General features: G+C 50.6%; 1 protein-coding gene across 7 annotated transcripts in view; it reads left to right on the top strand.

The window, feature by feature from the left end:
• The first annotated feature begins 14,788 nt into the window (after window positions 1-14,788).
• The window catches only part of TXNRD2 (thioredoxin reductase 2), a 64,881-nt gene continuing 53,671 nt past the window's right edge, over window positions 14,789-25,998 (top strand). For 4 of the 7 annotated variants that reach the window (XM_032138145.2, XM_032138146.2, XM_032138148.2 and 1 more), the window contains exons 1-2: window positions 14,789-14,930; window positions 25,913-25,981. In XM_032138145.2, the coding sequence (XP_031994036.1) occupies window positions 14,828-14,930; window positions 25,913-25,981 (172 nt within the window). In that variant the 5' untranslated portion in view covers window positions 14,789-14,827. Of the gene's footprint in view, window positions 14,931-16,215; window positions 16,378-25,912; window positions 25,982-25,998 lie in introns of those variants that run through there. The other 3 variants (XM_032138147.2, XM_058431197.1, XM_058431196.1) reach the window with 3 other exon arrangements.

The following is a 25,998-nucleotide window of genomic DNA, read 5'->3' as shown; positions in this document are numbered from 1 at the left end:
TTTTTTTTTTTTTTTAAAGGAAAATAACAAGTGTTAGCAAGGATGTGATGAAATGGGAACCCTCTTGGATTGCTGGTGTGAATGCTGTGGAAAACAGTTTGGTAGTTCTTCAAAAAGTTAAACATGTGGTTAGACCTGGTGGCTCACGACTGTAATTCCAGCACTTTGGGAGGTTGGGATGGGAGGATTGCTTGAGCCCAGGAGTCCCATACCAGTCTGGGCAACATGGCAAGACCCCATCTCTACAAAAAACTTAAAAATTAGCCAGGCGTGGTGGTCCATACCTGTAGTCCCAGATACTTGGGAGGCTGAGGCGGGAGGATCACCTGAGCCCAGGAGGTTGAGGCTGCACTGGGCTGTGATCCTGCCACTGCACTCCAGCCTGGGCAACAGAGCAAGACCCCGTCTCAAAAAAAAATTAAACATGCTATATACCCATAAATATTAAAAAATTCTTAAAAACCCACAAAAATTAAAAATAAAAAAAGTTAAACATAGAACTACCATATGACCCAGCAATTCTACTTCTAGGTGTATACCAAGAATTGAAAACAGGGACTAAACCAGATACTCGTACCCCAATATGCATAGCAACATCGTCCACAATGGCCAAAAGGTAGAAACAACCCTTCCATCCGTTAGCACCTGAATGGGTAAATAAAACATGGTAGAGCCATACAATGAGGTATGATCCAGTTACTTAAATGAATAAAGTACGGATGAATTCACAGTTCATCAAAATGGATGAACCTTCTGCACCGGCTGCCTGGCCAATGGCTCGCAAGCTCATGAGACCCCTGCGAGGCCCACGTTCCCTCCTCTGTGAAACGGCTGATGGTCTCACCCTCCAGCACAGTAGAGGGCAGGCATGATCGTGTCCACACCGCACCTGCACATGCTTGCCACATGCACATGCACGCGTGAGGGCATCCTCAGTGCCTCACAGTGCGGCCAGGACACAGGCAGCTGGGCTTGACACCTCCGGCTCTAAAGAGCATGAAGCCTCTGGGCCTCAGTGCCAGGCCTGCCCAAGCTTCTCTGCCCAGCAGTCTGCTGCAGAGCTAGAGAGTCCATCACCTCTGTCACCTGGTCAGTATTCTCTCTCACATTGAACACACCCTAGATGACATTCATCTTCCTTTATTTTATTTATTTAGAGACAGGGTCCTGTTTAATTGCCCAGGCTGGAGTGCAGTGGCGTGATCAAGGCTCACTGCAGCTGCAGCCTTGAACTCCCAGGCTCAAGGCATCCTCCTGAGTAGCTGGGACCACAGGTGCACACCAATGCATCTGGTCTCATCTTTCTTTAAAAGACAGGAATGCTGGCCGGGCGCGGTGGCTCATGCCTGTAATCCCAGCACTTTGGGAGGCTGAGGCGGGCAGATCACGAGGTCAGGAGATCGAGACCATCCTGGCTAACACAGTGAAACCCCATCTCTACTAAAAATACAAAAAATTGGCCTGGTGTGGTGGCAGGTGCCTGTAGTCCCAGCTACTTAGGAGGCTGAGGCAGGAGAATGGCGTGAACCCGGGAGGCGGAGCTTGCAGTGAGCCGAGATCGTGCCACTGCACTCCAGCCTGGGCAACAGAGTGAGACTCCGTCTCAAAAAAAAAAAAAAAAAAAAGACAGGAATGTTTTCCATAAATATACTGCAAGTAACATCAGTGAAATGAGACTCTTAAAAATCCTTTAAAAATATGAACTATGGCTGCAGCAGTGGCCACACCTGTAATCCCAACACTTTGGGAGGCTGAGGCAGGAGGATCACTTGAGCCCAGGGGTTCAAGACCACCCTGGGCAACATAGTAAGACCCTGTCTCTATAAGAAATTAAAAAACTAATTCTATGACCTGGTTTCTAGGCTCATTTTAAAAAATCCATAAAAGATAACTAGAAAATGGGCCCGGTGTCGTGGCTTACTTTGCCAGCACTTTGGGAGGCCAAGGCGGGCAGATCACAAGGTCAGGATTTCGAGATCAGCCTGGCCAATATGGTGAAACCCCGTCTCTACTAAAAATACAAAAATTAGCCAGGCGTGGTGGCAAGCACCTGTTAGTCCCAGCTACTCAGGAGGCTGAGGCAGGAGAATAGCTTGAACCTTGGAGGCAGAGGTTGCAGGGAGTCAAGATCACGCCACTGCACTCCAGCCTGGGTGACAGAGCGAGACTCCACCTCAAAAAAGAAAAAAAAAAGCTCAAGACCATCCTGGCCAACATGGTGAAACCCTGGCTCTACTAAAAATACAAAAATTAGCTTGGCGTGGTGGCGTGTGCCTGTAGTCCCAGTTACTTGGGAGGCTGAGGCAGGAGAATCGCTGGAACCCGGGAGGCGGTTGCAGTGAGCTGAGATCGCACCACTGCACTCCAGCCTGGGCAGCAGAGCGAGACTCCATCTCAAAAAAAAAAAAAAAAAGAAAAGAAAAGAAAAAAAAGAAAGAAAGATAACTAGAAACTGACTTTGTTCCCTTTGCAAAGATCTGGGGTCCATCAGTTTTGCTCATTCTGCTGTCACCTCTGTCTGAAGAGTGATTGACACTTTGGTCTCTATTCACCCACATCTTCCTGCTCAGGAAGGTGTCTTTCTCCTCTTCCTGGGAGAAAGACAGCTACGAGGGGCCACGGAGAGAAAGACTGGGCTACGCAGCAAGCTCAGGAGACCTCTGGTTGTGCCCTGAAACGGCTGTGCATCCTCCGTTCTCCACAGAGGGCCAACACGCGGCTGCAGCGACCCTCGGAAAGGCCACTGGCCATTTGGGGCACATTGTCCTCACTATTCCAGAACACAGAACCAATGCCAACAGCTCCCTGCACACTGAGAGCCACTGTGGCTTGGACGTGCCTCATCCTGCCCTCACAGGGCTGTCGGCCCAGTCGGGGAGACAAGCATAGAGCCACAGGCGTGATGACAAACAGGACACAGATGGCAGGAAGGAGGCCAGTTCTAAGCGTTTACACACAGGGGCAGCTCTGCTCTGTACACAGGTCCCCCATGGAGGCTGCAGAGGGCCCTGCCTGGGGCTTGCTCAAAAGGGCTGGAAACCCCCAGCAAAGGCTGGAACTGCTGCAAGCAGCCCTGCCCTTCGGGGCTGATCTGGTGTGATAAAGGGGGACCAGGATTCTGGCAAGGGATTCGACTGCAATCCAGTAATCCAGGGAGAGCCAGTACAGGTGCTTAGAGACAGGCCAGGCAGCATCAGGTAGGCCACACGCTTGGGCAGGGCCTGTGGACAGGCTGAGAGGACACCTGGAGGCCAGTCTGGGCGACCCCACAGGCTGCAGCCTGGCCCCGCGCTCATCTCTGGACCCAGGGGCTGGCCACTCACCTCCATACAGCCTCTGGGAATCTAAAGAAATGACCAGAAGTTTAATGGCCACAAAATACCCATCGAGTCGGGCATGGTGGTATGCCTGTAGCTGCAGCTACTCAGGAGGCTGAAGTGGGAGGATTACTTGGGCCCAGGAGTTGGAGGCTGGTGTGAGCCATGATTGCACCACGGCACTCCATTCTGGGCGACAGAGACGCTGTCTCTAAAACAACACCACAATAAAAATGCCATCAAATCTAGATGGGGCCTTGCCTCTCTCTGGCAGCACTCTGGGAGTGTCCCCCTCCTGCTACTGTCTCATAATCCCCAGTACAAGAAGCTGTCATTTCTCCAACCTGCAGAGAGGAAGGAGGAGGCAGAGGACTAGCCTCTCGCCCCCGTGACACCTGAGAAGAGGTGAGACAGTGCGCCTGCCCTGGGCACCCTGTGAGGGGCCTACCTGCTATTTCTGTAAATGAAGCTTTATCAGAATGCACAATCAACCAGGCGTGGTGGCTCACATCTGTAATCCCAGCACTTTGGGAGGCTGAGGCAGGTGGATCACCTGAGGTCAGGAGTTCAAGAACAGCCTAACTAACATGGTGAAACCCCAGTCTCTACTAAAAATACAAAATTAGCCAGGCATGGTGGTGCATGCCTGTAATCCCAGCTACTTGGGAGGCTGAGGCAGGAGAATTGCTTGAACTGAGGAGGTGGAGGTGAGCCGAGATGTGAGCTGAGATGGCGCCATTACACTCCAGTCTGGGCAACAAGAGTGGGAATCAGTCTCAAAACAAAACAAAACAAAAAACATACAATTGCATACACATTGTCCGTGGCTGCTCTCGCCGACCATGGCAGAGGTGAGCAGTTGCAACAAAGACTGCATCCTACCTGGGGAAAGGGGCTGGTGTGGAAGGGAAGGGGTCAGAATGGAAGTTCAGAGGGCCAGGCAGAGGGCAGTCCCCTGTAGTCTCCCCTGCCTGGTATCCTCAGTGGGGCCAGGCCCCCAGGCTCAGGGGAAGGCTTTTTTTTTTGACTGAATACCTAAGAGCTAAAGGGAAGGCTTTCACACAGACTGCACACCTGCTTCAAGCCAGGTGCTGCAGGGACCACGGTGACTTTGTCTTCACAGACACACCAAGAGGCAGATGCAAGGGCTGGGCTGAGAGAGGCAAGAGGCTGCACTGCACCTGCAGATCCACAGCCCCAGGGGGCCAGCTGGGCCATCCCTGCCTGTGGGGCCCCTCCACTCCTTTAATGTGGCCCCGCCGGGGCCCCCTCCCCTCCCTTCCACGGGCCAGACCTGCATGGTGGTCGCACATTCACTTTATCCTTCAAGGGCGTTCTCCTGGTTACATCAGATTCTGCCTTGGCACCTGCTTGGAGGCCCCCTGCAGGTCAACCTGCTCATGCGGCAGGAGGTCAGCCTCCCGGCTCCCAGCAGAGGGCAGGCCTGGGGCAAGAGTGTAGGCTGGCTTGGCTCAGTGTGGAGGGGAAAGAAAGGACAGGGGTGCCTTTAGGGAGGGGCAGAAAGGGCCTGGACATGCCTAGTGGGGTGACGTGCAGGCTGGCCATCTGCCCCGCTGGACTGAGCCTGGGAGCCTGCCCTGCCCGGGAATGGGGACGATTTTGGCAGCTGCTGGGTACTGTAAACAAACCCGGCTGGGCGGGGTGGCTCACGCCTGTAATCCCAGCACTTTGAGAGGCTGAGGCGGGCAGATCACAAGGTCTGGAGTTCGAGACCATCCTGGCCAACATGGTGAAACCCTGTTTCTACTAAAAATGCAAAAAATGAGCCGGGCGTGGTGGCAGGCGCCTGTAGTCCCAGCTACTCAGGAGGCTGAGGCAGGAGAATCGCTTGAACCATGGAGGCGGAGGTTGTTGCAGTGAGTGGAGATAGTACCACTGCACTCCAGCCTGGGCAACAGAGCGAGACTCAAAAAAACAACAACAAAAAAACAAAGCCCCAGCATCTGGACCAGGCTCTGGGCCAGGCCTGCATCTAGACCACACTGGATATGAGTGGAATCTGACCTCCTCATTGCTCTCCTCAAGGCTGGGTGGCAGCCCCACCCCCAGCGCCCAGGCTATGAGTCCTGAGGCTCACCATGGCAGCAGCCTGGACAGACTCCCCCATCACACTCCCGCCAGGCTCCTCTGAGCACGTTTCTCAGCTGAGCCTCACCTTGGCCTATCAGGCCTTGAACAAACACTAACAAAGCTGCTGCTTCTTCATTGTATTTATTTATTTATTTTTTGAGATGGGCTCTCACTCTCTCACCCAGACTGGAGTGCAGTGGCGCAATCTCAGCTCACTGCAACCTCTGCCTCCTGGGTTCAAGCAGTTCTCCTGCCTCAGCCTCCTTAGTAGCTGGGATTATAGGCTCATACCACCACCCCCAGCTAATTTTTGTATTTTTAGTAGAGACAAGGTTTCACCATGTTGGTCAGGCTGGTCTTGAACTCCCGACCTTGTGATCCGCCCACCTCGGCCTCCCAAAGTGCTGGGATTACAGGCGTGAGCCACTGCGCCTGGCCTTTTTTTTTTTTTTGAGACGGAGTCTCACTCTGTCGCCCAGGCTGGAGTGCAGTGGTGCGATCTCGGCTCACGGCAAGCTCCGTGCCCCAGGTTCATGGCATTCTCCTGCCTCAGCCTCCCGGTAGCTGGGACCACAGGCTCCCGCCACCATGCCCGGCTAATTTTTTTTTATTTTTAGTAGAGACGGGGTTTCACTTTGTTAGCCAGGATGGTCTCGATCTCCTGACCTCATGATCTGCCTGCCTTGGCCTCCCGAAGTGCTAGGATTACAGGAGAATGCCATGAACCTGGGGGACGGAGCTTGCCGTGAGCCGAGATCGCACCACTGCACAAAGACCCTGCATGAGAAAGTCACGGCTACCAAGAGGATTTCCTGTGTGTTCTGGCCAACACCTGAAGATGGGGCCTGTCTCTGTCTCCCAGTCTCTGTGGGTTTGGGGGCCTGACTTCAGTAAGCCCCCGTGGCAAACCCAGATCGGTTTCCCAAGGCTAACCCTCCCTTCCTGCCTTTGGTAATTTTCCACTTTCCTCACTCCACTGAGTCCCCACTGTTCTTCCTCCCCACTGCCCACTTCTTTGCACAAATCGGAGCGGAGCTCGGCTCTCTCCCCTCCTGTCACTGGCCACCAAATATTATAATTTCTGTCCTTATCACTTTAATGTCCAGCTGTGTTTCTCTGTGATCAAGGGCCAGGACTTGGATCTGCATGGGAACCACCATCCGACCAACCCTCGGATGCAACAACCGGAGCCCGCAGTGTGCACAGCGATCCGTGTTATCTCCACTCTGCCTGCTCATGCGGGAGTCACATGGTTTGATTTGTGATCCAATGGTCTGGAAGAACATCGGATGCAGCAGTGAGGACAGACATTGCTTCTTATGATTTTATGATTCTGAGTAAGGCTCTGAGGCGCTAAGAGTCCCAGGCTTTTTTTTTTTTTTTGAGATGGAGTCTTGCTCTGTCGCCCAAACTGGAGTGCAGTGGCGCAATCTCGGCTCACTGCAAGCTCCACCTCCCGGGTTTACGCCATTCTCCTGTCTCAGCCTCCCCAGCAGCTGGGACTACAGGCGCACACCGCCATGCCTGGCTAATTTTTTGTATTTTTAGTAGCGGGGTTTCACCGTGTTAGCCAGGATGGTCTTGATCTCCTGACCTCGTGATCCACCTGCCTCGGCCTCCCAAAGTGCTGGGATTACAGGTGTGAGCCCACCACGCCTGCCCCAGGCTTCTTCTGAACCGAACCTACCTCCTGGGCTGGAAGTTCTTCTTCCTGGCGCCTCGTTCCCAGAGGGGACTCACTCCTGACTCCTGGTGGAGCTGTCTTGCCCGCTCTGTTGTGTGTTCCCGCTCCTCCTGTGGGAGCTTCTTACTGGCGCCCTGCTGATCACGCCCTCTGCTCTACTTTAATCAGCATGTCAAAACAAAACTGCGAGGAACAAGCGCGCCTCTGTCTGCTTCCTTCCTTGTTGATGTGACTTTACCAAGGATAATTTGGAACATCGGTGGCTTCTTTGGGATACTTGAGATCTCCCCATACTAGCTCCTCTCAGGCCTCTCCCTTCCTATCACCTCCACACCTCCCTACTTTCTCTTGAAGGAGACACCCCCTTCAAGTCTGGCCTCCTCCACCCCTGGGCCCCCGCTGCAGGCCTCTTTCTTCCCCCTTCAGCCCCTCAACTCCCCACGGTCCCTGGAACTTTAGGCTTCCTGCCCCATCAGGGGCTCGCAGTGCCTCAGGGACCCACAAAAGCAACCAGCTGAGCTCACTGGAAACATGTAGTCATGCATCAGGGCAAAACAAGTCGTAAAGGTCTTATCCACAAATACAGGTAGAAAGCCTTCCCCTCACACTGAGCAAGTGACGCTTAACTTGTCCAATTTGCCAGAAACACGGTTGGGATAAAAATGTGAAATAGGGCTGGGTGGTGGCCCACACCTGTAATCCCAGCACTTTGGGAGGCCAAGGTAAGTGGATCACTTGAGGCTAGGAGTTCAAGACCAGCCTGGGCAACACAGCAAGACCTTGTCTCTACAAAAAAAAAAAACACAAAAAAACAAAAATCAAAAAACAAAAAAAAAAAAAGAAAAGAAAAAATATATAAAATAGAGTAAAAAAAAAAGTGAGAACTAGCTCTTATATAAACTAGTGAGTTGTGTTTTGTTAATTGCATTTGATAATATATTGGCCTAAAAAAGCTTCCAAGATGTTTTCAAGAACTTTCAACCTCAGAATCATACTAAGTGAAGTTAAATAATAGACATTCATCGAATATCTAAATAATACCTGAAGAGAAGAAAGTGCTGAACCATTCATTATTAAACATAAGCTTTTGTACTTTTTGGCTTCTTGTTTTTATATGGTACAGACTGGCTAAAGGTATTCTGGTCTGTTAATAAACATGTTCTTGGCACTTAAAAACATTGTACTATAAAAAGAATATACCTCTAGAGATTATAAGATGGTATATTCATAAAATTTGCCAATAAACTGGTAAATGACAGACAATTTCCAGTTGTCTTCTTCCTAGTTTTATTTGTAAAATACAAGTTATGGCCGGGCGTGGTGACTCATGCCTGTAATCTCAGTGCTTTGGGAGGCTGAGGTTGGAGAATTACTTGAGCCCGGGAGTTCAAGGGTGCAGTGAGTCCTGACTGTGCCACCGCACACCAGCCTGGGCAACAGAGCAAGACGCTGTCTCTTAAAAAAAAAAAAAATACCGGTTACTAATGGTTAAAAATTATAATCAATATATAAAAACAAAACTCCTAGAAACAATAAGAATGAGGGAAACAATTTCGTATACAAAGTGTGGGAGGAAGATAGGATGTGTTTTTATATGAAAAGTATGCAAAGAATGTAGAGTGTTTTTGTTAAAGAAAGGGATGTAATTTTGTCCTGAAGTAAAATTACAAAAAGAGGAAAAATATGGGACAAAGCCTGAATGGCCCAGGAATTCAAGACAAGCCTGGGAAACATGGTGAAAACCTGTTTCTATAAAAAAACGCAAAAATTATTAGCCTGGCGTGGTGGTGCATGCCTGTAGTCCCAGCTACTTGGGAGGGTGAGGCAGGAGGATCGCTTGAGCTCAGGAGGTCGAGGCTGCAGTAAGCTGAGATCTCACCACTGCACTCCATCCTGGGTGACAGACTGAGATTCTGTCTCAAAACAAAAGCAACCGTGAATGGATACAGAAAGTTATTCCTATGTTTCCCAGGCTGGTCTTGAATTCCTGGCCTCAAGAAAGTCTTCAGAAAAGAAATTTTATGTTATGAGGTCAAAGCTGGCTAGAATTGACCTCATAATCATTGAATGGATTTATGTATAAAGTTTCTTTAAAAAAATTTTTTTTTTTTTTTTTTTTTTTTTTTGAGACAGAGTCTCGTTCTGTTACCCAGGCTGGAGTGCAATGTTGTGATCTGGGCTCACTGTAACCTCTGCCTCCCAGGTTTAAGCAATTCTCCTGTCTCAGCCTCCCAAGTAGCTGGGACCACAAGCACATGCCACCACGCCCAGCTAATTTTTGTATTTTTAGTACAGATGGGGTTTTGCCATGTTGGCCAGCCTGGTCTTGAACTCCTGATCTCAGGTGATCTGCCCACCTTGGCCTCCCAAAATGCTGGGATTATAGGCGTGAGCTGCTGCACCCGGCCTAAATTTTTTTTAGTGACAGAGTCTCACTCTGTTACCGAGGCTGGAGTGCAGTGGTGCAATTACAGCTCACTGCAACCTTGAACTCCTGGGCTCAAGTGATCCTCCCGCCTCAGTCTTCAGAGTACATGGGACTACAGACGTATACCACCATGCCCAGCTAATTTTTCAATTTTTTTTTTTGGTAGAGACAGGGCCTCAGTATGTTTCTCAGGCTGGTCTCAAACTCCTGGGCTCAAGCAATCCTCCCTCCTCGGACGCCCAAAGTGTTGGGATTATAGGCATCAGCCACTGCATGTGGCCTGTGACATTGTCTTGATCTCAAACTGACTTGAGATTTCCTGGAGGGCCCCTGGAAGACCTCAAAGGATCTGTCCTGTGACCTTGTAAGAGAGATGTTAAACTAATTAGGTTTATTTCAATGGGAATTTTGTGGGCAGCAAGTCACCCAGGTGCTGAGGCAAGAGACCGAGGGCACGAGCTGTTCCAGTATAATAAAGAAAATATATAAAATAAGAATAGTTATACTATAGATCATAGATATGATTATATATGAACATTATTAACCATTAGTTTGTAGCAATTACTCTTTATTCCAATATTATAATAATCTTCGCTCTACAATTATAACCTAGGAGAAACCAGGCCATACAGTGATAAGAGCTGAAGGGACACGGTGAGAAGTGACCAGAAGACAGTGTGAGCCTTCTGTTATGCCTGGACAGGGCCACTAGAGGGCTCCTTGGCCTAGTGGTAATATCAGCGCCTGGGAAGACGCCCGTTACTTAGCGGACCTTGGTCTAGCGGTAGCGTCAGTGCCTAGAAAAAGCACCCGTTACTTAGCAGACCGGGAAAGGGAGTCTCCCTTTCCCTGGGGGAAGTTAGAGAAGTCTCTGCTCCACCACTTCTTGTGGAGTGTCAGGCCCGCCCGCAGTTATCCGGAGGCCTAACCGTCTCCCTATGATGCTGTGCTTAAGCGGTCACGCTCCTGGTCCGCTTTCATGTTCCACCCTGTACACCTGGCTATGCCTTCTAAATAGCAGTAACAAAATTAGTGAAAGTACTAAAGGTCTCTGAAATACAGAAATAATGGCGTAAGCTGTCTCCTCTCTCTCTCTGCCTCGGCTGCCAAACAGGGAAGTGCCCCCTGTCCAGTGGACACGTGACCCATGTGACCTTACCTATCACTGGAGATAGCTCACACTCCTTACCCTGCCCCCTTGTCTTGTATCCAATAAATAACAGCCCAGCCTGGCATTTGGGGCCACTACTGGTCTCCGCGTCTTGGTGGTAGTGGTCCCCGGGCCCAGCTGTCTTTTCTTCTGTCTCTTTGTCTTGTGTCTTTATTTCTACGATCTCTCGTCTCTGCACACGGGGAGAAAAACCCACAGATCCTGTAGGGCTGGACCCTACAGAATTTCATGCAAGGTGCTGTCAAATAAAAAATGCTATTTAGGGCCGGATGCGGTGACTCACGCCTGTAATCCCAACACTTTGGGAGGCCAAGGTGGGCAGATCACGTGAGGTCAGGAGTTCAAGGCCAGCCTGGCCAATGTGGCAAAACCCCATCTCTACTAAAAATACAAAAATTAGCTGGATGTGATGGTGCACATCTGTAATCCCAGCTACTTGGGGGGCTGAGGCAGGAGAATTGTTTGAGCCCAGGAGGTGGAGGTTGCAGTGAGTCGAGATCATGCCATGCACTCCAGCCTGAGCAACAGAGCGAGACTCTGTCTCAGAAAAAAAAAAAACTAAAAAAAATTTTTTAAAATGCCATTTAAACTTCCTTGAGTTATATGTATATTGGTAAATGTTAATATAAGGATTCCAGATATTGTATAAAGTTCCCACAAACTGGTGAATACCCTTCTGCCGATGACATGTCCTCATATAACAGCAATCATCATTCTGGTTATTATTTAAAATGCTATGTGTCATAAACAACCAACATTCCTTGTAAATCGTTCGATTTTGTAATGATCTCTCATTAGATATTTAACTACACCATTTTAAGTCTTTTGTCATTAGAGTTTTACTCTGATGCTTTCCCGAAAGCTCTTGCAGTCAGCTACAGGGCAAAGTGCTTCATCTTCAACAAAAAGGGACCAATGAAAAGGCCCATGACAGGTACTCTGGGGTAGGCTTCTGACAGCATTTCTCTGTTTCTTTTTTTTGAGATGGAGTCTCACTGTGCTGCCCAGGCTGGAGTGCAGTGGCACAATCTCGACTCATTGCAAGCTCCACCTCCCGGGTTCACACTATTCTCCTGCCTCAGCCTCCCGAGTAGCTGGGACTACAGGCGCCCACCACCCTGTCTGGCTAATTTTTTGTATTTTTAGTAGAGACTGGGTTTCACTGTGTTAGCCAGGATGGTCTCGATCTCCTGACCTCGTGGTCCACCCACCTTGGCCTCCCAAAGTGCTGGGATTACAGGCATGAGCCACCACTCCCGGCCTAATTTTTTTTGAGATGAAATTTTGCTCTTGTTGCTCAGGCTAGAGTGCAGTGGTGTGCTCTTGGCTTACTGCAGCCCCCCACCTCCAGGTTCAAGCGATTATCCTGCCTCAGCCTCCTGAGTACACCACCATGCCTGGCTAATGTTTTGTATTTTTAGTAGAGACAGGGTTTTGCCATGTTGGCCAAGCTGGTCTCGAACTCCTGGACTCAGGTGATTTGCCCACCTCGGCCTCCCAAAGTGCTTGGGATTACAGGCATGAGCCACTGGGCCCGGCCTATCCTTGAGGTTTTATGATCTGCCTGTCACTTGGACTGTCACTGCCTTCCTACACATCAGCCATTACCAAATCCTCCCATCTACTTTCCTTCAGTATCTGGCTACCTACCACTCTCTCCAGACTGACATTTCCAATTTGTCTCCTCCCTGACTTGGTGTCACCAAGAACTCAAATCCCTACTGGGACTCGGGTGATCTCGTAGCTGCCCTTTGCCCCCAGGATCTGAAAAAAAAAAAAAAAAAAAAGCCCTGCAGACTGAAGCCGGAAAACTTGATAGAAACTTGAAAGAACTCAGCACCACAACAGATTCTCCAGGGGCAGCCTTTGTGCCTGGAGCCGCTGCTACACAGGCCGCCCGGAAGACCCCCCTCCAGCTCCTGCATGCCCCATGCTCTCTCCAGAAAGTAACCACAACTGGGATACCGATGCCTATATTATCATCACAAACTTCACACCACACACCAGGAAATCCGAGTGCCCCTGCTGGCCTTGTTAGGGCCCAACGGCCAGAAACCTCAACTGCTGCCCTGTAGGCTCAAAAACTGGGTTTATCAACAGCTCCATTCATCTTTGTTTTTCTTTCTTTCTTTTTTTTTTTTTTTTTTTTAAGATAGGGCCTCTCTCTGTTGCTCAGGCTGGAGTATAGAGGCAAGATCACGGCTCATGGCAGCCTCCACCTCCCAGGCTCAAACAATCTTTTCACCTCAGCCTCCCAAGTAGCTGGAACTACAGGCCTATGCCACCACGCGTAGAGATGGGGTCTTTATGTTGCCCAGGCTTGTTTCAAACTCCTGGCCTCAAGTGATCCTCCTCAGCCTCCAAAAGTGCTGGGATTACAGACATGAGCCACCGTGCCCGGCCTGTTATTTTTGTTTCCTCATTAAATGCCTGACTGCTTGCATCATCCAGCAAAAATCCTTTGCTACCAAGATGGTTCCGCTGGTACTTTATGAACACAACACAGAACAGAAAATGGACGGGTACTGTCGAGAGGAAAGAAGCATGTCTCTGCTCTTCTTGCACAGGAGGAGTGCTGACAAAGACCCTCCCTCCCCACACTCCAGCCAGGCTCCTTGGAGTGCCCTTCTCCACTGGGCCTCACCCTGGCCTATCCAGGCTGGAACGAACACTAACATAGCTCCTAACAGCTCAAGGCCACATTCCCAGAACGATCCTAGCCCCCTCTAACGTGCCTGCCTGAGAAGTTCAAGGCTGCCACAAGAATTTCCTGTGTGTTCCAGCCAACACCTGAGGATGGGGCCCCTGTCTCCCAGTCTCTGTGGGAGGTTGGGGGCCTGACTTCGGTAAGCCCCAGTGGCAAACCCAGATCAGTTGGTTTCACAGGGGCCAACTCTCCCTTCCCAGTTTTGGCGATTTTCTATTTCCCTAACTCTACTGAGTCCCCACCCCTTCCCACTCCCTCACTCTCACTTTAAACTCCAGGCACGTCTAGACAAATCAGCATGGAGCCAGCTTTTTCTCATGTTGTCAGTAGTTACCAAGTAAAATCTGTTTTTTTCTGCATTAACTAGTGTCTCACTGGGCTCTGCAGGGCAGCTCCTATGGTCCCTCAGGCTTGGAAGGTCACTTTAAACAATAGAAAGCAACAGGACACAAAAATCCCTGGCTGGAAAAATCCAAAAAGCAGGTCTGTTAGCAGGGCAGGCCCGGAGTGACTTCCCCTTTCTCTAACATTCCCACGTGGTCCTGCACACCACACATCCCCCTGACCCTGGGGAGTCCTGGGCCCCTTCCTGGTGGAGCAGCCACTCTCTTGCAGGGAAAGGCCCTGGGGTACCCCAAGGCCTCCAAACAGGGAGCCTGTTGGAGAAGTCACCAAGGCCCTCTGAGTCTGGGGCTCCACAGACCCTCCCCGAGGCCTTCTGCAACTCTCCAGCTCTGAGTCTGATCCCAGCCCAAGGATCAAGTGGGACCCTCCCCTGTGACTCTGCCACACCCTCACCAGGTCAAGCCCTACTCCAGGGACAGGCTTATCCTCCTGGTCTGGACCCCCAACCCAGGCTTGAAGTGGGATCTCCCACCGCTATCTGGAGCCCTTCATCACAGCACAGATCTTCAACCTCAGCCTTCCACAAGGAGTCTGGGGATCCCACCCCGGTCCAAAGATCCCTACCCAAGGTCCGAATTCCCCACCCCCATCCGGAGCTCCTCAACCCAGGTTTGGAGATCCCCACCATAGGTCGGATCCCTTCACTGAGGTCTGAATTCTTCACTCCCGATCCAGGGCTCTCCACCCCAAGTCAGATCCCTCACCCCAGGGCCAGAGACCCTCACCGAAAGTCAGATCCCTTTACAGCGCTCCGAATTCCCCAGTCCCCATCCAGATCCCCCACCCCAAGTCCGGAGACCCCCACCCAAAGTCAGATCCCTTCACAGCGGTCCGAATTCCCCACACCCTATCACAGTGTTCCACTCTAGGTCTGAAGGCCCCCGCCCCGAATCCGGCCCCATTCGGCCCGGGTCTGGCCAGTGCTCTCACCTCTCCCGCGGCGGCGCGCCCGGGACTGGACCCGCCCCGGTCCGGCGCAGGCAGCGCGGCGGGCAGCCCCAGCCGCCCCAGAAGCCCCACGACGATGGCGGCGATGGCGGTGGCGCTGCGGGGATTAAGAGGGCGCTTCCGGTGGCGGACTCAGGCCGTGGCGGGCGGGGTGCGGGGCGCGGCGCAGGGCGCAGCAGGTAGGATGGGGTCGGGGCGTCCCCGTGGTAGGTGTCCGCGCGGCCGGGGTGTCCTCGTGAGGGTGTCTGCGCGGCGGTGGCCAGGGCGTCCGCGTGGGGGTGCCCACGCGGGGGTGTCCATATACCGGCCTCTTGGTCTAGTCTTGCTCAGGAGTCCGGGCTGCTTCTAGCCACAGGTAGCCCCCTTCCCAGATGGGGAAACTGAGGCCGGGTGCTTTGTCTGAGGTCCTGCTGTGCTGGCTGCACCTGTGGTCTCCCGGAGCTGGTGTCCCAGTAACAACTACAGTTCTGAAGATGATGATATGCCACCTCCCGAGGTCACCAGGCACCGGCCCCGCTGGCCAGACTTCCCAACTTCTCCCCAGACCCCTAGACTCTAGAGGTTAGAGGCTGCACAGAGCAAGGGGAGGATACACACTCGTCCCCCTGGAGCCCCTGAGGAACGGTTAACTAAATCAGGACAATAATCATAACTGAGCACTCGAAGCAGAGGCTGGGTGTCTGGTCACTCAGGAGGGTTCAAACCTCACCCTATAGGACAGACTCCCCCAGATGCGACCAAAGCGCCACCATATCTGTTATGTGTGGCCAGTTTCATTCCATGCACGACAACATGGTCCCCCACCATGCAGGGGGCCCCTCGACCCAGCCCCCTGGATGCCTGTGACAGCGAGCGGCTCTCCCCACAGGCAGTGAGTGTAGAGGGGTGTAAGGACGGGATCAGGGCTCCTTCTCAGGGATGGCGGCTATGGGAGGCAGGGTGGCTGGCACTCTGCCGGCGGTCGACTGGGGAGGGAGGGCTGACTGCGTGTGTGAATGAGCAGAGCTGTTGCTATGGAGGTTTTGGGGATCTCCAGGACGGAGGGTGGCCCCACAGAGTTCTGGGAGGCAGTCACCACCTCGTGGCCTTGCTGAGACCTGGAACCCTTGGCCAGGGCACTCCATCTTTCAAAGCTTCTTGGCTGCATGTGTCAGGTGGGCAAGCTCAGGAAGGTTAAATGCACCCGTCCTAGTGGAGTCCCATAAAAGGGGATCGGCATCAAAAAGAGGAAAAATGTTCAAAGGGGATTTATCATGGGGTTCAGAATCACGCATGTGAGGGGTGGTAGTGGGGACAACAGACAGAAAAGTTTCCCCTTCCCATGCTCACAGTCCAGACACGGCAATAGCCAATTTCCAAAGTTCTAGCTATTCTGGGCTCAGAATGGGGAATATCACATGAGACCTCGGGCGCGGTGCAGGTAGCCCCCTTCCCAGATGGGGAAACTGAGACTGGGTGCCTTGTCTGAGGTCCTGCTGTGCTGGCTGCACCTGTGGTCTCCCGGAGCTGGTGTCCCAGTAACAACTACAGTTCTGAAGATGATGATATCCCACCTCCTGAAGTCACCAGGCACTGGCCCCACTGGCCAGACTTCCCAGCTTCTCCCCAGACCCCTAGACTCTAGAGGTTAGAGGCTGCACAGAGCAAGGGGAGGGTAATGCCCTGACTGTGTGTGTGAATGGGCAGAGCTGTTGCTATGGAGGTTTTGGGGATCTCCAGGACGGAGGGTGGCCCAACAGAGTTCTGCGAGGCAGTCACCACCTCGTGGCCTTGCTGAGACCTGGAACCCTTACTCGGGGGGTAATGCCCTTATCTTCCCATTTTAAGGGAAAGAACAAGCTGAACCTTCTATGCAAAATAGGATGATGAGCCTGGTCCTCCCAGTAAGAAATAAAATAAGCAGCCTCCAGGCATTCCCTTATGCCAGAGGAGCAGTTGTTTTTTAAATAGCCCTTTGGTGCCCGGTGTATTATTAAACCATATGAGTCTTTTTTTTTTTTTTTTTTTGAGACAGAGTCTCGCTCTGTCGCCCAGGCTGGAGTGCAGTGGTGTGATCTCAGCTCACCGCAAGCTTTGCCTCCCGAGTTCATGCCATTCTCCTGCGTCAGCCTCCCGAGTAGCTGGGACTACAGGCATCCGCCACCACGCCTGGCTAATTTTTTTTGTATTTTTAGTAGAGACGGGATTTCACTATGTTAGCCAGGATGGTCTCGATCTCCTGACCTCGTGATCCCACCTGCCTTGGCCTCCCAAAGTGCTGGGATTACAGGCATGAGCCACTGTGCCCAGCCTAGTCATTTTTTAATACTACTGCATGTGAGTTAACACAATCATTCCCAAATTAAAGTTTTAGACGGGCCCTCAAAATTTTTAGGGCATGGTTTTCCTACAGGTTTATATTGAAAGTATGGGGTATCTCCTATTACTTCCCTTTTTATTTGTCTTAAAGGAGAAAGGGAGAGTGGAGACCAAATGTCCCCGTTTCCCTATAGCTAATCTCTCTGGAAGACAAGCAGCCCAGACTTGAGCTTCTAGATGGATACAACCAGGTGCATGTCCGAGGCACAGAGGAGGGTATTTATAACCCATAGTAACATTAAATGCAGTGCCTTTTCCTGGTTGAGCGGGGCAACGGTCATCTGTAGCTCCAGGCATCCGCACACTATCGTTAGTATAGATTTCTGCAGGAGCATCCATCCAGGTGAGAGGTTGAATAAGTGGAGGAAAAGGCACATAAGCCCAATAAGAATAATTTTGTGTAGCAGGTAAATCAGTTTAAGGGGAAACTGGTGAGAGAGAAAGTATAAAGAAGGTAATTATTAAATAAAACCTGTTGTAAGCGAGATCCAGTGCTGAAGGAGGAAGAGAAGAACAGAGGGATGTTATTTTCAGGCTAATAGAAATGGTGAGATTTTTAGGTTTGTAAGGAGAAAAAGAAAGATAATTAGGAGAAGTGGGATTAGTTAGAGGGGTTTACGTTGCCATTAGGGAAGATTGAACCAGACCCATTTTGATTTGTTGTGCCAGTTTCTGAGGAGTCAGCACAGATCTCACCAGGTATGAGGGCGGTCTCTGACACGAATGTCTCTTCCTTGTGGTTTTTATTGTCAGTATTCACATGAAGTTTAAGTCTCCTAGTGGGCACCCCAGACAGGGGATTGGTGATCTCCTGGTGAAACACAAGCATACCCTCTTCCCCACGTTATGATTGTTCCAGGTTCCCAGGTATTGGTTTGGGAGTTTTTCCATGACACTGGCTTGCCTTCATTTAGGGAGAATTTTTTGCCTGTATAATGGCATTCAGCTGCAGTCAGAGTATTGTTTTTAGGAACATTTAGAAAGTTTAAGGTAAACAATGCTGAATATAATTGGGAGTGGGGAGTAGTTAAATTATGCTTTTAAACCAGCCTTGTCTTCTTTTACAGTAACTTGAAGAGGTTTAGTAATTTTTTCGTGTTTTGGACTGAGACCGAGTCCGGAAACAAACCCCATGTTTTCCATTATATGTTGACTGGGAGCACTATAAGAGTTAAGTGGAATATTAATTTCAGCCCCACATTGTGCCAGCAAGTCTCTGCCCCGAAGATTAATGGGGATTGGCGTGATATAAGGCTGAATTGTTCCTTTTGACCATCAGGGCCAGTGCAAGGCAAGATAAATGTACTCTGGTGAACTTCTTCAGCTTTTCCAACACCTTCTAGTCTCATGTTAGCAGGATGTTTAAGCCAGGAGGAAGGCCATAAATTAGAGGAAATAATAGAAACATCAGCCCCAGTATCAACTAGTCCCTCCAACTTTTTTCCTTGAATGTGTATGGTGCAGGTAGGCCATTGTTTAGAAATTACATTAATCCAATAAGCGGCTTTTTCACCTCCGGAGCCCATCCCAGGGCCCCATGTCTTATCTCCTTTGTTTAAAACAATATTAGGTAGTAAAAGTAATTGAGCAATTGACTCACCAGCTGGAATGGAAACAGGAACTTTAGCAGACACCATAAGTTTACATAAGTTTAATCTCATGAGAGGAATCAGAATTAATGAGACTAGTATGAACTATGAAACCTTTAGCAGAGGTGGATGCCCTGCCTAACACCAGGCCCACCGAACCTTGAGGTAAAGGGCCAGTGACCCCCGTGGGGACAATTAAAGGCAAAGAATTAGGTAGTAAATTTAGAGGAATGGTACTACAGAGATCGACCGCCCCGCCCCCTACTGTGGGGGTAGACGAGCATTGTACTGAGACAGAAGAAGAGGCTGGGACCCATCTGGATTGGCTGTAGGTAAATTTGTTTGTGCTGGGGGCTGCGTTGGGACTGCTTGAAGTGAAAACACAACATTGGTCTGAGTCTGAGGTGTCCCACTTGATATTGGGGCCTGGGACTGGCCTTGCTTCCCGTTTCCCTGGTTCCGTGGCAAGGGATTTTCATCTGTATCAGACTTAGAGTGGCAAGTACTTGCCCAATGTTTACCTTTACGACAACACAGGCAAACAGTAGCAGGAGCATTTGGCCTTGTTTGTTGAGCTGGCTTGGCTGCTTTTAAGTTTTTAGCAGTGCAGTTTTTTGGGGTATGACCAAGGTGACCACAATTATAGCAGGCTCCAAGAAAAGAACCAGTCGAGCCAGTTTGGTTGCCGTGCCTCATGGCCGGTGCCCACAGAGTAGCTTTGTGGGTCTCCGATCCAGTGCCTTCACAAGCTTTAATATATGCAGGCAACACCTCGTGATCAGGTAAATTTTGATGTTGGATGGAACGCATGGCCATTTTACACTCATGGTTCTCATTTTCAAAAGCTAACATATGAAGAAGAATACCTTGAATGCACTCATCAGAGACAGATTTTTCAATAGCATCTTGTAATTTAGCTAAAAAATCAAGATATAATTCACTGTGACCCTGTTTAACAGTAGTAAAAGAAACAGAAGCTTGGCCTGGGTGCCAATTTATCCCAAGCTCTCATACACACCTTTGTTACTTGTTCCATGGTGAGAGCATCAAAGCCTAAATGAGCAGTAGTATCAGAGTAATTATTGGAGCCTGTGAGCTGAGCCTGAGTAACTGGAATGCCCTTAGCCCGATTTAGCTGAGCCTGCAGGCGGGCCTCCTCTGACCACCAGGTATGGAATTGTAAATGCTGAGATGGAGTTAGAACAGTTTTTGCCAAAAGGTCACAGTCTAAAGAAGCAAAATGACCTCAGTACAAAGAGTCTGTAATACCATTTTAACATATGGAGAAGTAGGACCATACTGAGTACAAGCATCCTTGAATTCTTTTAAAAGGGTAAGATTGAGTGGCGTATATCAACGCACTTGTACCCCTTGAGCATTAGGAGGTTCCAGCATGACTGAATAACCCCACGCCTCTAATCTACCTGTTTGTTTTGGCATAATAAGCATTGCATGGAAGTTTCAAGAGCAGGCACATGAGATGGAGTTGGCATAGAAGTGACAGGAAAAGTATGTGTAGATAAGGGAAACTGAGATTGAAGGGGTCAGACTGGTATGAGAGTGGAGAAAGGGGCATTGGGGGAGCAGAAGAGGCAGAAGCATACTGGTGATTACTGGCCCAGTCCTGTGCAACCAGAGTGGCAAGGGCATCCCTGCATGAAGAAGGGTACAGAGAAGCAGATTGAGTGGATGGCAAAGTGACCGGTTGAGGGACCGAAATTATAGGAGGGTGAGGGGTTGTGATGGACAGGGGAGGGCCTGCAGAATTACAGGTAAATTGTAGTTTGGATGGCTCCGGAGGCAAAGACTGCAAAGGTTTGGAGAGGGAAGAGTTAGCATAGATAACGGTCCTGGGCTGTCCGAGTTGGGGCCGCAGGAGCTACCAGTGTTGGCTCTTCGTGAAAAGAAATAAGATCATCAGGGGGTGACGTTAAGCCAAAGTCACCGGAGTTAGATATTGAATCCTCAATATCGTCAGGTGGGGGAGGAGTAGGCAAAGGGAGGGGCTGAGCAGATAATGAAGGCCGAGTGGGAGAGGAAAGCTGAGGAAGAGGTAGAGGGTGGCCAGATTCAGAAAATTGTGGTAACTGTAGGTGTCACGGGATTGGTATGTCATTAGGATGGCACGTACCAAGGCCCAATCACCCCAAACAGTGACGGGAACATAATTTCCTGTCGGGACCAGTTCTCGGAATTTTGCACCAACATGATCCCATAGTTCCACATCTAACGTTCCCTTTTCAGGAAACCAAGGACAGTGATCTTCCACTGCCCTGAATAGGGTGACCATATTTTCTATGGGAACCTGAACTCCCCCGTTTTAACAGGAATTTAATATAGCAGAGATAAGCATAACGTTTAGACTCTGCGTGACCCATAGTTACCCCGGACAATACACAGACAACTCACCAATCGTCAGGGAGCCAAAAGCGTTTCTGTGGACCGGACCGATGAACATTTCTCCGCACCTACCAAAGGGAATCGGGTTCCCACATGCACTTAGGAAAAAGAAAACCATGTTGGGCACCAGATATTGGGGGAACCTGTCCCTAATATTTCAACGTAGTTTCTTTCTATTTTCCATAAGTGTCAGCCAGCTGAGAAATAAAGAGAAAGAGTACAAAGAGGAATTTTACAGCTGGGCTGCTGGGGACGACATCACATATTGGTAGGACCGTGATGCCCACCTGAGCCGCAAAACCAGCAAGTTTTTATTAAGGATTTTAAAAGGGGAGGGGGTATACGAACAGGGAGTAGGTCACAAAGATCACATGCTTCAAAGGGCAAAAGACAGAACAAAGATCACATGCTTCTGAGGAAAAAGGACAAGGGCAACATCAGAACTACTGATAAGGGTCTATGTTCAGCTGTGCACATATTGTCTTGATAAACATCTTAAACAACAGAAAACATGGTTCAAGAGCAGAGAACCGGTCTTACCACAGATTTACCAGGACGGAGTTTTTTCCCCACCCTAATAAGCCTGAGGGTACTGCAGGAGACCAGGGCGTATTTCAGTCCTTATCTCAACCGCATAAGACAGACACTCCCAGAGCGGCCATTTATAGATCTCCCCCCAGGAATGCATTCCTTTCCCAGGGTCTTAATAGTAATATTCCTTGCTAGGAAAAGAATTTAGCAATCTCTCTCCTAGTTGCACGTCCATTTATGAGCTCTCTGCAAGAGAAAAATATGGCTCTTTTTGCCCGACCCCACAGGCAGTCAGACCTTATGGTTGTCTTTGCTTGTTTCCTAAAAATCGCTGTTATTCTGTTCTTTTTCAAGGTGCACTGATTTCATATTGTTCAAACACACATGTTTTACAATCAATTTCTACAGTTAACACAATTATCACAGTGGTCCTGAGGTGATGTATATTATCAGCTTACGAAGATAACAGGATTAAGAGATAAAGTAAAGACAGGCATAAGAAATTATAAAAGTATTACTTGGGGGCCCGGGTGCGGTGGCTCACGGCTATAATCCCAGCACTTTGAGAGGCCGAGGCGGGCGGATCACAAGGTCAGGAGATCAAGACCATCCTGGCTAACACAGTGAAACCCTGTCTCTACTAAAAATACAAAAAATTAGCAGGGTGTGGTGGTGGGCGCCTGTAGTCCCAGCTACTCGGGAGGTTGAGGCAGGAGAATGGTGTGAACCCAGGAGGCGGAGCTTGCAGTGAGCTGAGATTGTGCCACTGCACCCCAGCCTGGGCGACAGAGAGAGACTCTGCCTCAAAAAAAAAAAAAGAAAAAGGTATAAAAGTATTACTTGGGAATTGATAAATGTCCATATTGAAATGAAATCTTCACAATTTATGTTCCTCTGCCGTGGCTCCAGCCAGTCCCTCCATTCGGGGTCCCTGACTTCCCGCAACACAGGTGTGAGCCACTGTGCCTGGCCCAGGGGTGCAGTTTTTGTTTTGTTTTGTTTTGTTTCTGAGACACAGTCTTACTCTGTTAACCAGGCTGGAGTGCAGTGGTGCTATCATAGCTCACTGCAGCCTTGAACTCCTGGGCTCAACTCGCCCTCCAGCCTCAGCCTCCCCAGTAGCTGGGACTGCGGGCCCTGCAGTTTCTCCTTTTAGAGTAGGAAGACCTGACCTGTCCCAGACTTGGAGCGGGTGGGTGATGCAGCCCCTGAACAGGAGCCAGAATGACATCACCTGCTGCCAGGAAAGAGCTCAAGATAGAGCAGCCATACAGGAGGGCCCCTGAGGTGGCACCCTGAGGTGGCCAGCCTGCCTGTGGATGCACATTTTGGGGGACCCTTCCACTTGCCCTCACTGGTGCAGTGCTGCATTCTCTTGGGCCTTGCTCTGAGCTCTGGGCTCCTGCTCTTTGCTGGCCTGTACCAGGCAGTGGGTTCAAAGAGGAGCAGAAAATTAATGGACAATATGTCAGAAGGCAGAGGCAAGGCAGACACTTGCTGGGGCCAAGCCCTGCGGGCAGAGAGGGTATGCCTGGCTAAAGTGGGTGAAAGGCAAGGTTATGAGGTTCCCCAGGACACTGGAGTGCACAGGTGGTGTGTCCCCAGGTAACGCCTGCCACCCAGCCCTTCCTCCCACAGAGCAGCATCTGCCCTACCCACCTTTGAGGTACTTTGGGGTCTTTCCTCCCCAGCAGGCTACCCAAGCCCTTCCAAGTGCTTAAAGGCAGATTTCCTATGCTTGCAACCGACTGCCCTATGCCAGTGTTTATCAGCCCGAGAGGGCTCCTGGGTGTGCACAGGGGGCGAGCAAGCTGCCCAAGATAAGCACATCCATACAGACAGCTGCTCACCCTGCCCGATAGCAGACAGAGGGGGCACAGTGCGAGGCTGCAGGGCAGGATGACCTAATGAGGGCCCTGCTATGGTAACAAGAAGGACAGGCACCTGCCGTGGAAGGCAGGGACGTTCTGAGCAAAGTCTGTGGCTACCAGGCAGCTGGAGGAGAGAGATGCTTCTCCATCAGCAGGTTCATGCTCCCCGGGGGACCTGGTGGCATTTTCTCCCTGACCAGCAGTCCTTGGTTCTCTAGACTTATATTAAAGCCATTAGAATAATTTACAACAGTTTAGGCCTTTCCAGAGCCCTTGAGTTGAATTAGGAATTGAGTGTGCTTTGGACTGGCTGCTGGAACCGAGTTGTGGCTCTGTCAGTTCCCGCAGGTGCGCACACATCTCACGTGCACTCAGATGCTGGCTGCCAGGTGAAACAGTGGGTGGGCTTGGTTGTGGGGCAGGCTGGCTGCCGGCCATGGCCTGAGTGCCTGGATGCAGCTTCCCAAGCTTTCTCAGCTGTGAGCCAGGGCTCCTCTAGGCTCCAGTTCTTGTATCCTTTAGGAGTACAGGTTCTAGACCTGTCTGTGGGGCATCTGCAGAGCCAGGGTGTGGAGAGACATGACACTCCAAGTACATTCTCTGCAGCCTTGCCTGCCTAGGAAGGTGGCGGTGGCTGCAAAGATAGGTGCAGCCTTCTCATGGCAGACGCTAGGCTCTGATGCAGGTGTTGGGCAGGTTGCCCAGCCTTGTATGACAGACCCTGCTCTGATCATGGAACCTCTTGCCCTTGTCTGAAGCAGCGACCAGCTCCAGATGCTCTGGGAGGGTGGTGCTTCTCATCTGGGCAGGCTCGTATCTGCAGAGGGGCTGAGGGCACTACTTGTTTTATACCCCAGAGTCTTGTCATCAGTCCCCACCCTGCCCTCACCCCAGCAGACTGATGACTTTCTATTATTTCTTCCTTCCTTCAGCAGGGAGTTGGCTGGTGCCTGGTGCTGAGTGTCCCGGACCTCAGGCCTAGTTCAGTGTACTTCCCCTCTCTATTTCCTCCCTCCACTCCCTTCTTCTCCATCCCTCCCTTTTTTGGCTGCCCCTTGCCTCCCTTCCTTGCCAGTAGCTTGCAGAGTAGACACGGATGACACCTTTTGCAGGCTAAAAAGGCTGAGAGTGGCACTATGTGCAGTGAGCCACCACGGAGGACCAAGGTGAGGCGACACCACAACCAGCCCAGAAGGAATTCCAGGGATGAAACCTGAGCCCAGGCAGCTCTCCCTGTGCCCAGGGTGGCTTCCCTCCTAGGTGACTGCAGCCGGGCACACCGAGACCCTGGCTGTGTGCACTGGCCAGCTATGAGGGACAGGGGCTGCTTGTGCTTTTATTATTATTATTATTATTTTTTGAGATGGAGTCTCGCTCTGTCTCCCAGGCTGGAGTGCAGTGGCGTGGTCTCCGCTCACTGCGAGCTCCGCCTCCTGGGTTCATGCCATTCTCCTGCCTCAGCCTCCCGAGTAGCTGGGACTACAGGCGCCTGCCACCGTGCCCGGCTAATTTTTTTGTATTTTCAGTAGAGACGGGGTTTCACTGGGTTAGCCAGAATGGTCTCTATCTCCTAACCTCGTGATCTGCCTGCCTTGGCCTCCAAAAGTGCTGGGATTACCGGCGTGAGCCACCACACCCGGCCTGTGCTTTTATTCTTGCTCACTTGTGACGGAGGGCAGCCTTCACAACTGAAAGGCACGTGGACTTGAGGAGAATGTTTTAGTCCACCTTGGTGGCTCATGCTTGTAATTCTAGCACCTTGGGAGGCCAAGGTGGGAGGATTGCTTGAGGCCAGGTGTTTGAGACCAGCCTGGGCAACATAGCCAGACCCCATCTCTACAAAACAAAAAAATTTAGCTGGACGTGGTGGTCAGTGCCTGTAGTCCCAGCTATTCTGGAGGCTGATGCTAGAGGATCACTTGAACCCAAGAGGTAGAGGCTGCAGTGAGCTGTGATTGTGCCACTGTGCCCCTGTCGTTGGGGCCCTTCCGGGTCTATGTCCCAGCCCTGTGCTGACTGTATTCCTTCTCACCTTTCATCCCTCCCCCAAGCAGGGCAGTGGACTACAATCTTCTGAGTGACAGAGTGAGATCCTGTCTCAAAAATAAATAGAATAAAAAAGAAAATATTTTAGTTCTGTGTCTGGCTGAGAACACTGGGTGAAGTTTGAGTTGAGTGGTGTGCGTGTGATTTGCAAAGATGATCACACACACCCACGGCCAACCTCACCACCATATGGCTTGGTCTCTGGATTTGCACAGACTGTGTATTGAGTCACTCTTTCTGCTCTGATGTGTGGTGTCTTGTCACCCCTGACCATCACAGAATGGAGTCTCCAATCCTGATAAAATAGATCTTGTACCACGTTTAACCAGACAGACATTCCTTCCCACCTCTCATCCCTTCTCTCAGCAGGTCAGCGGGACTATGATCTCCTGGTGATCGGCGGGGGATCTGGCGGCCTGGCTTGTGCCAAGGAGGGTATGTATTCTGTATCC

This window comes from Hylobates moloch, unplaced genomic scaffold (assembly GCF_009828535.3).
Source record: "Hylobates moloch isolate HMO894 unplaced genomic scaffold, HMol_V3 SCAFFOLD_19, whole genome shotgun sequence".
NCBI lineage: Eukaryota > Metazoa > Chordata > Mammalia > Primates > Hylobatidae > Hylobates > Hylobates moloch.
Note: the sequence above shows the minus strand (reverse complement) of the source record. Positions and strands in the feature narration are given on the sequence as shown.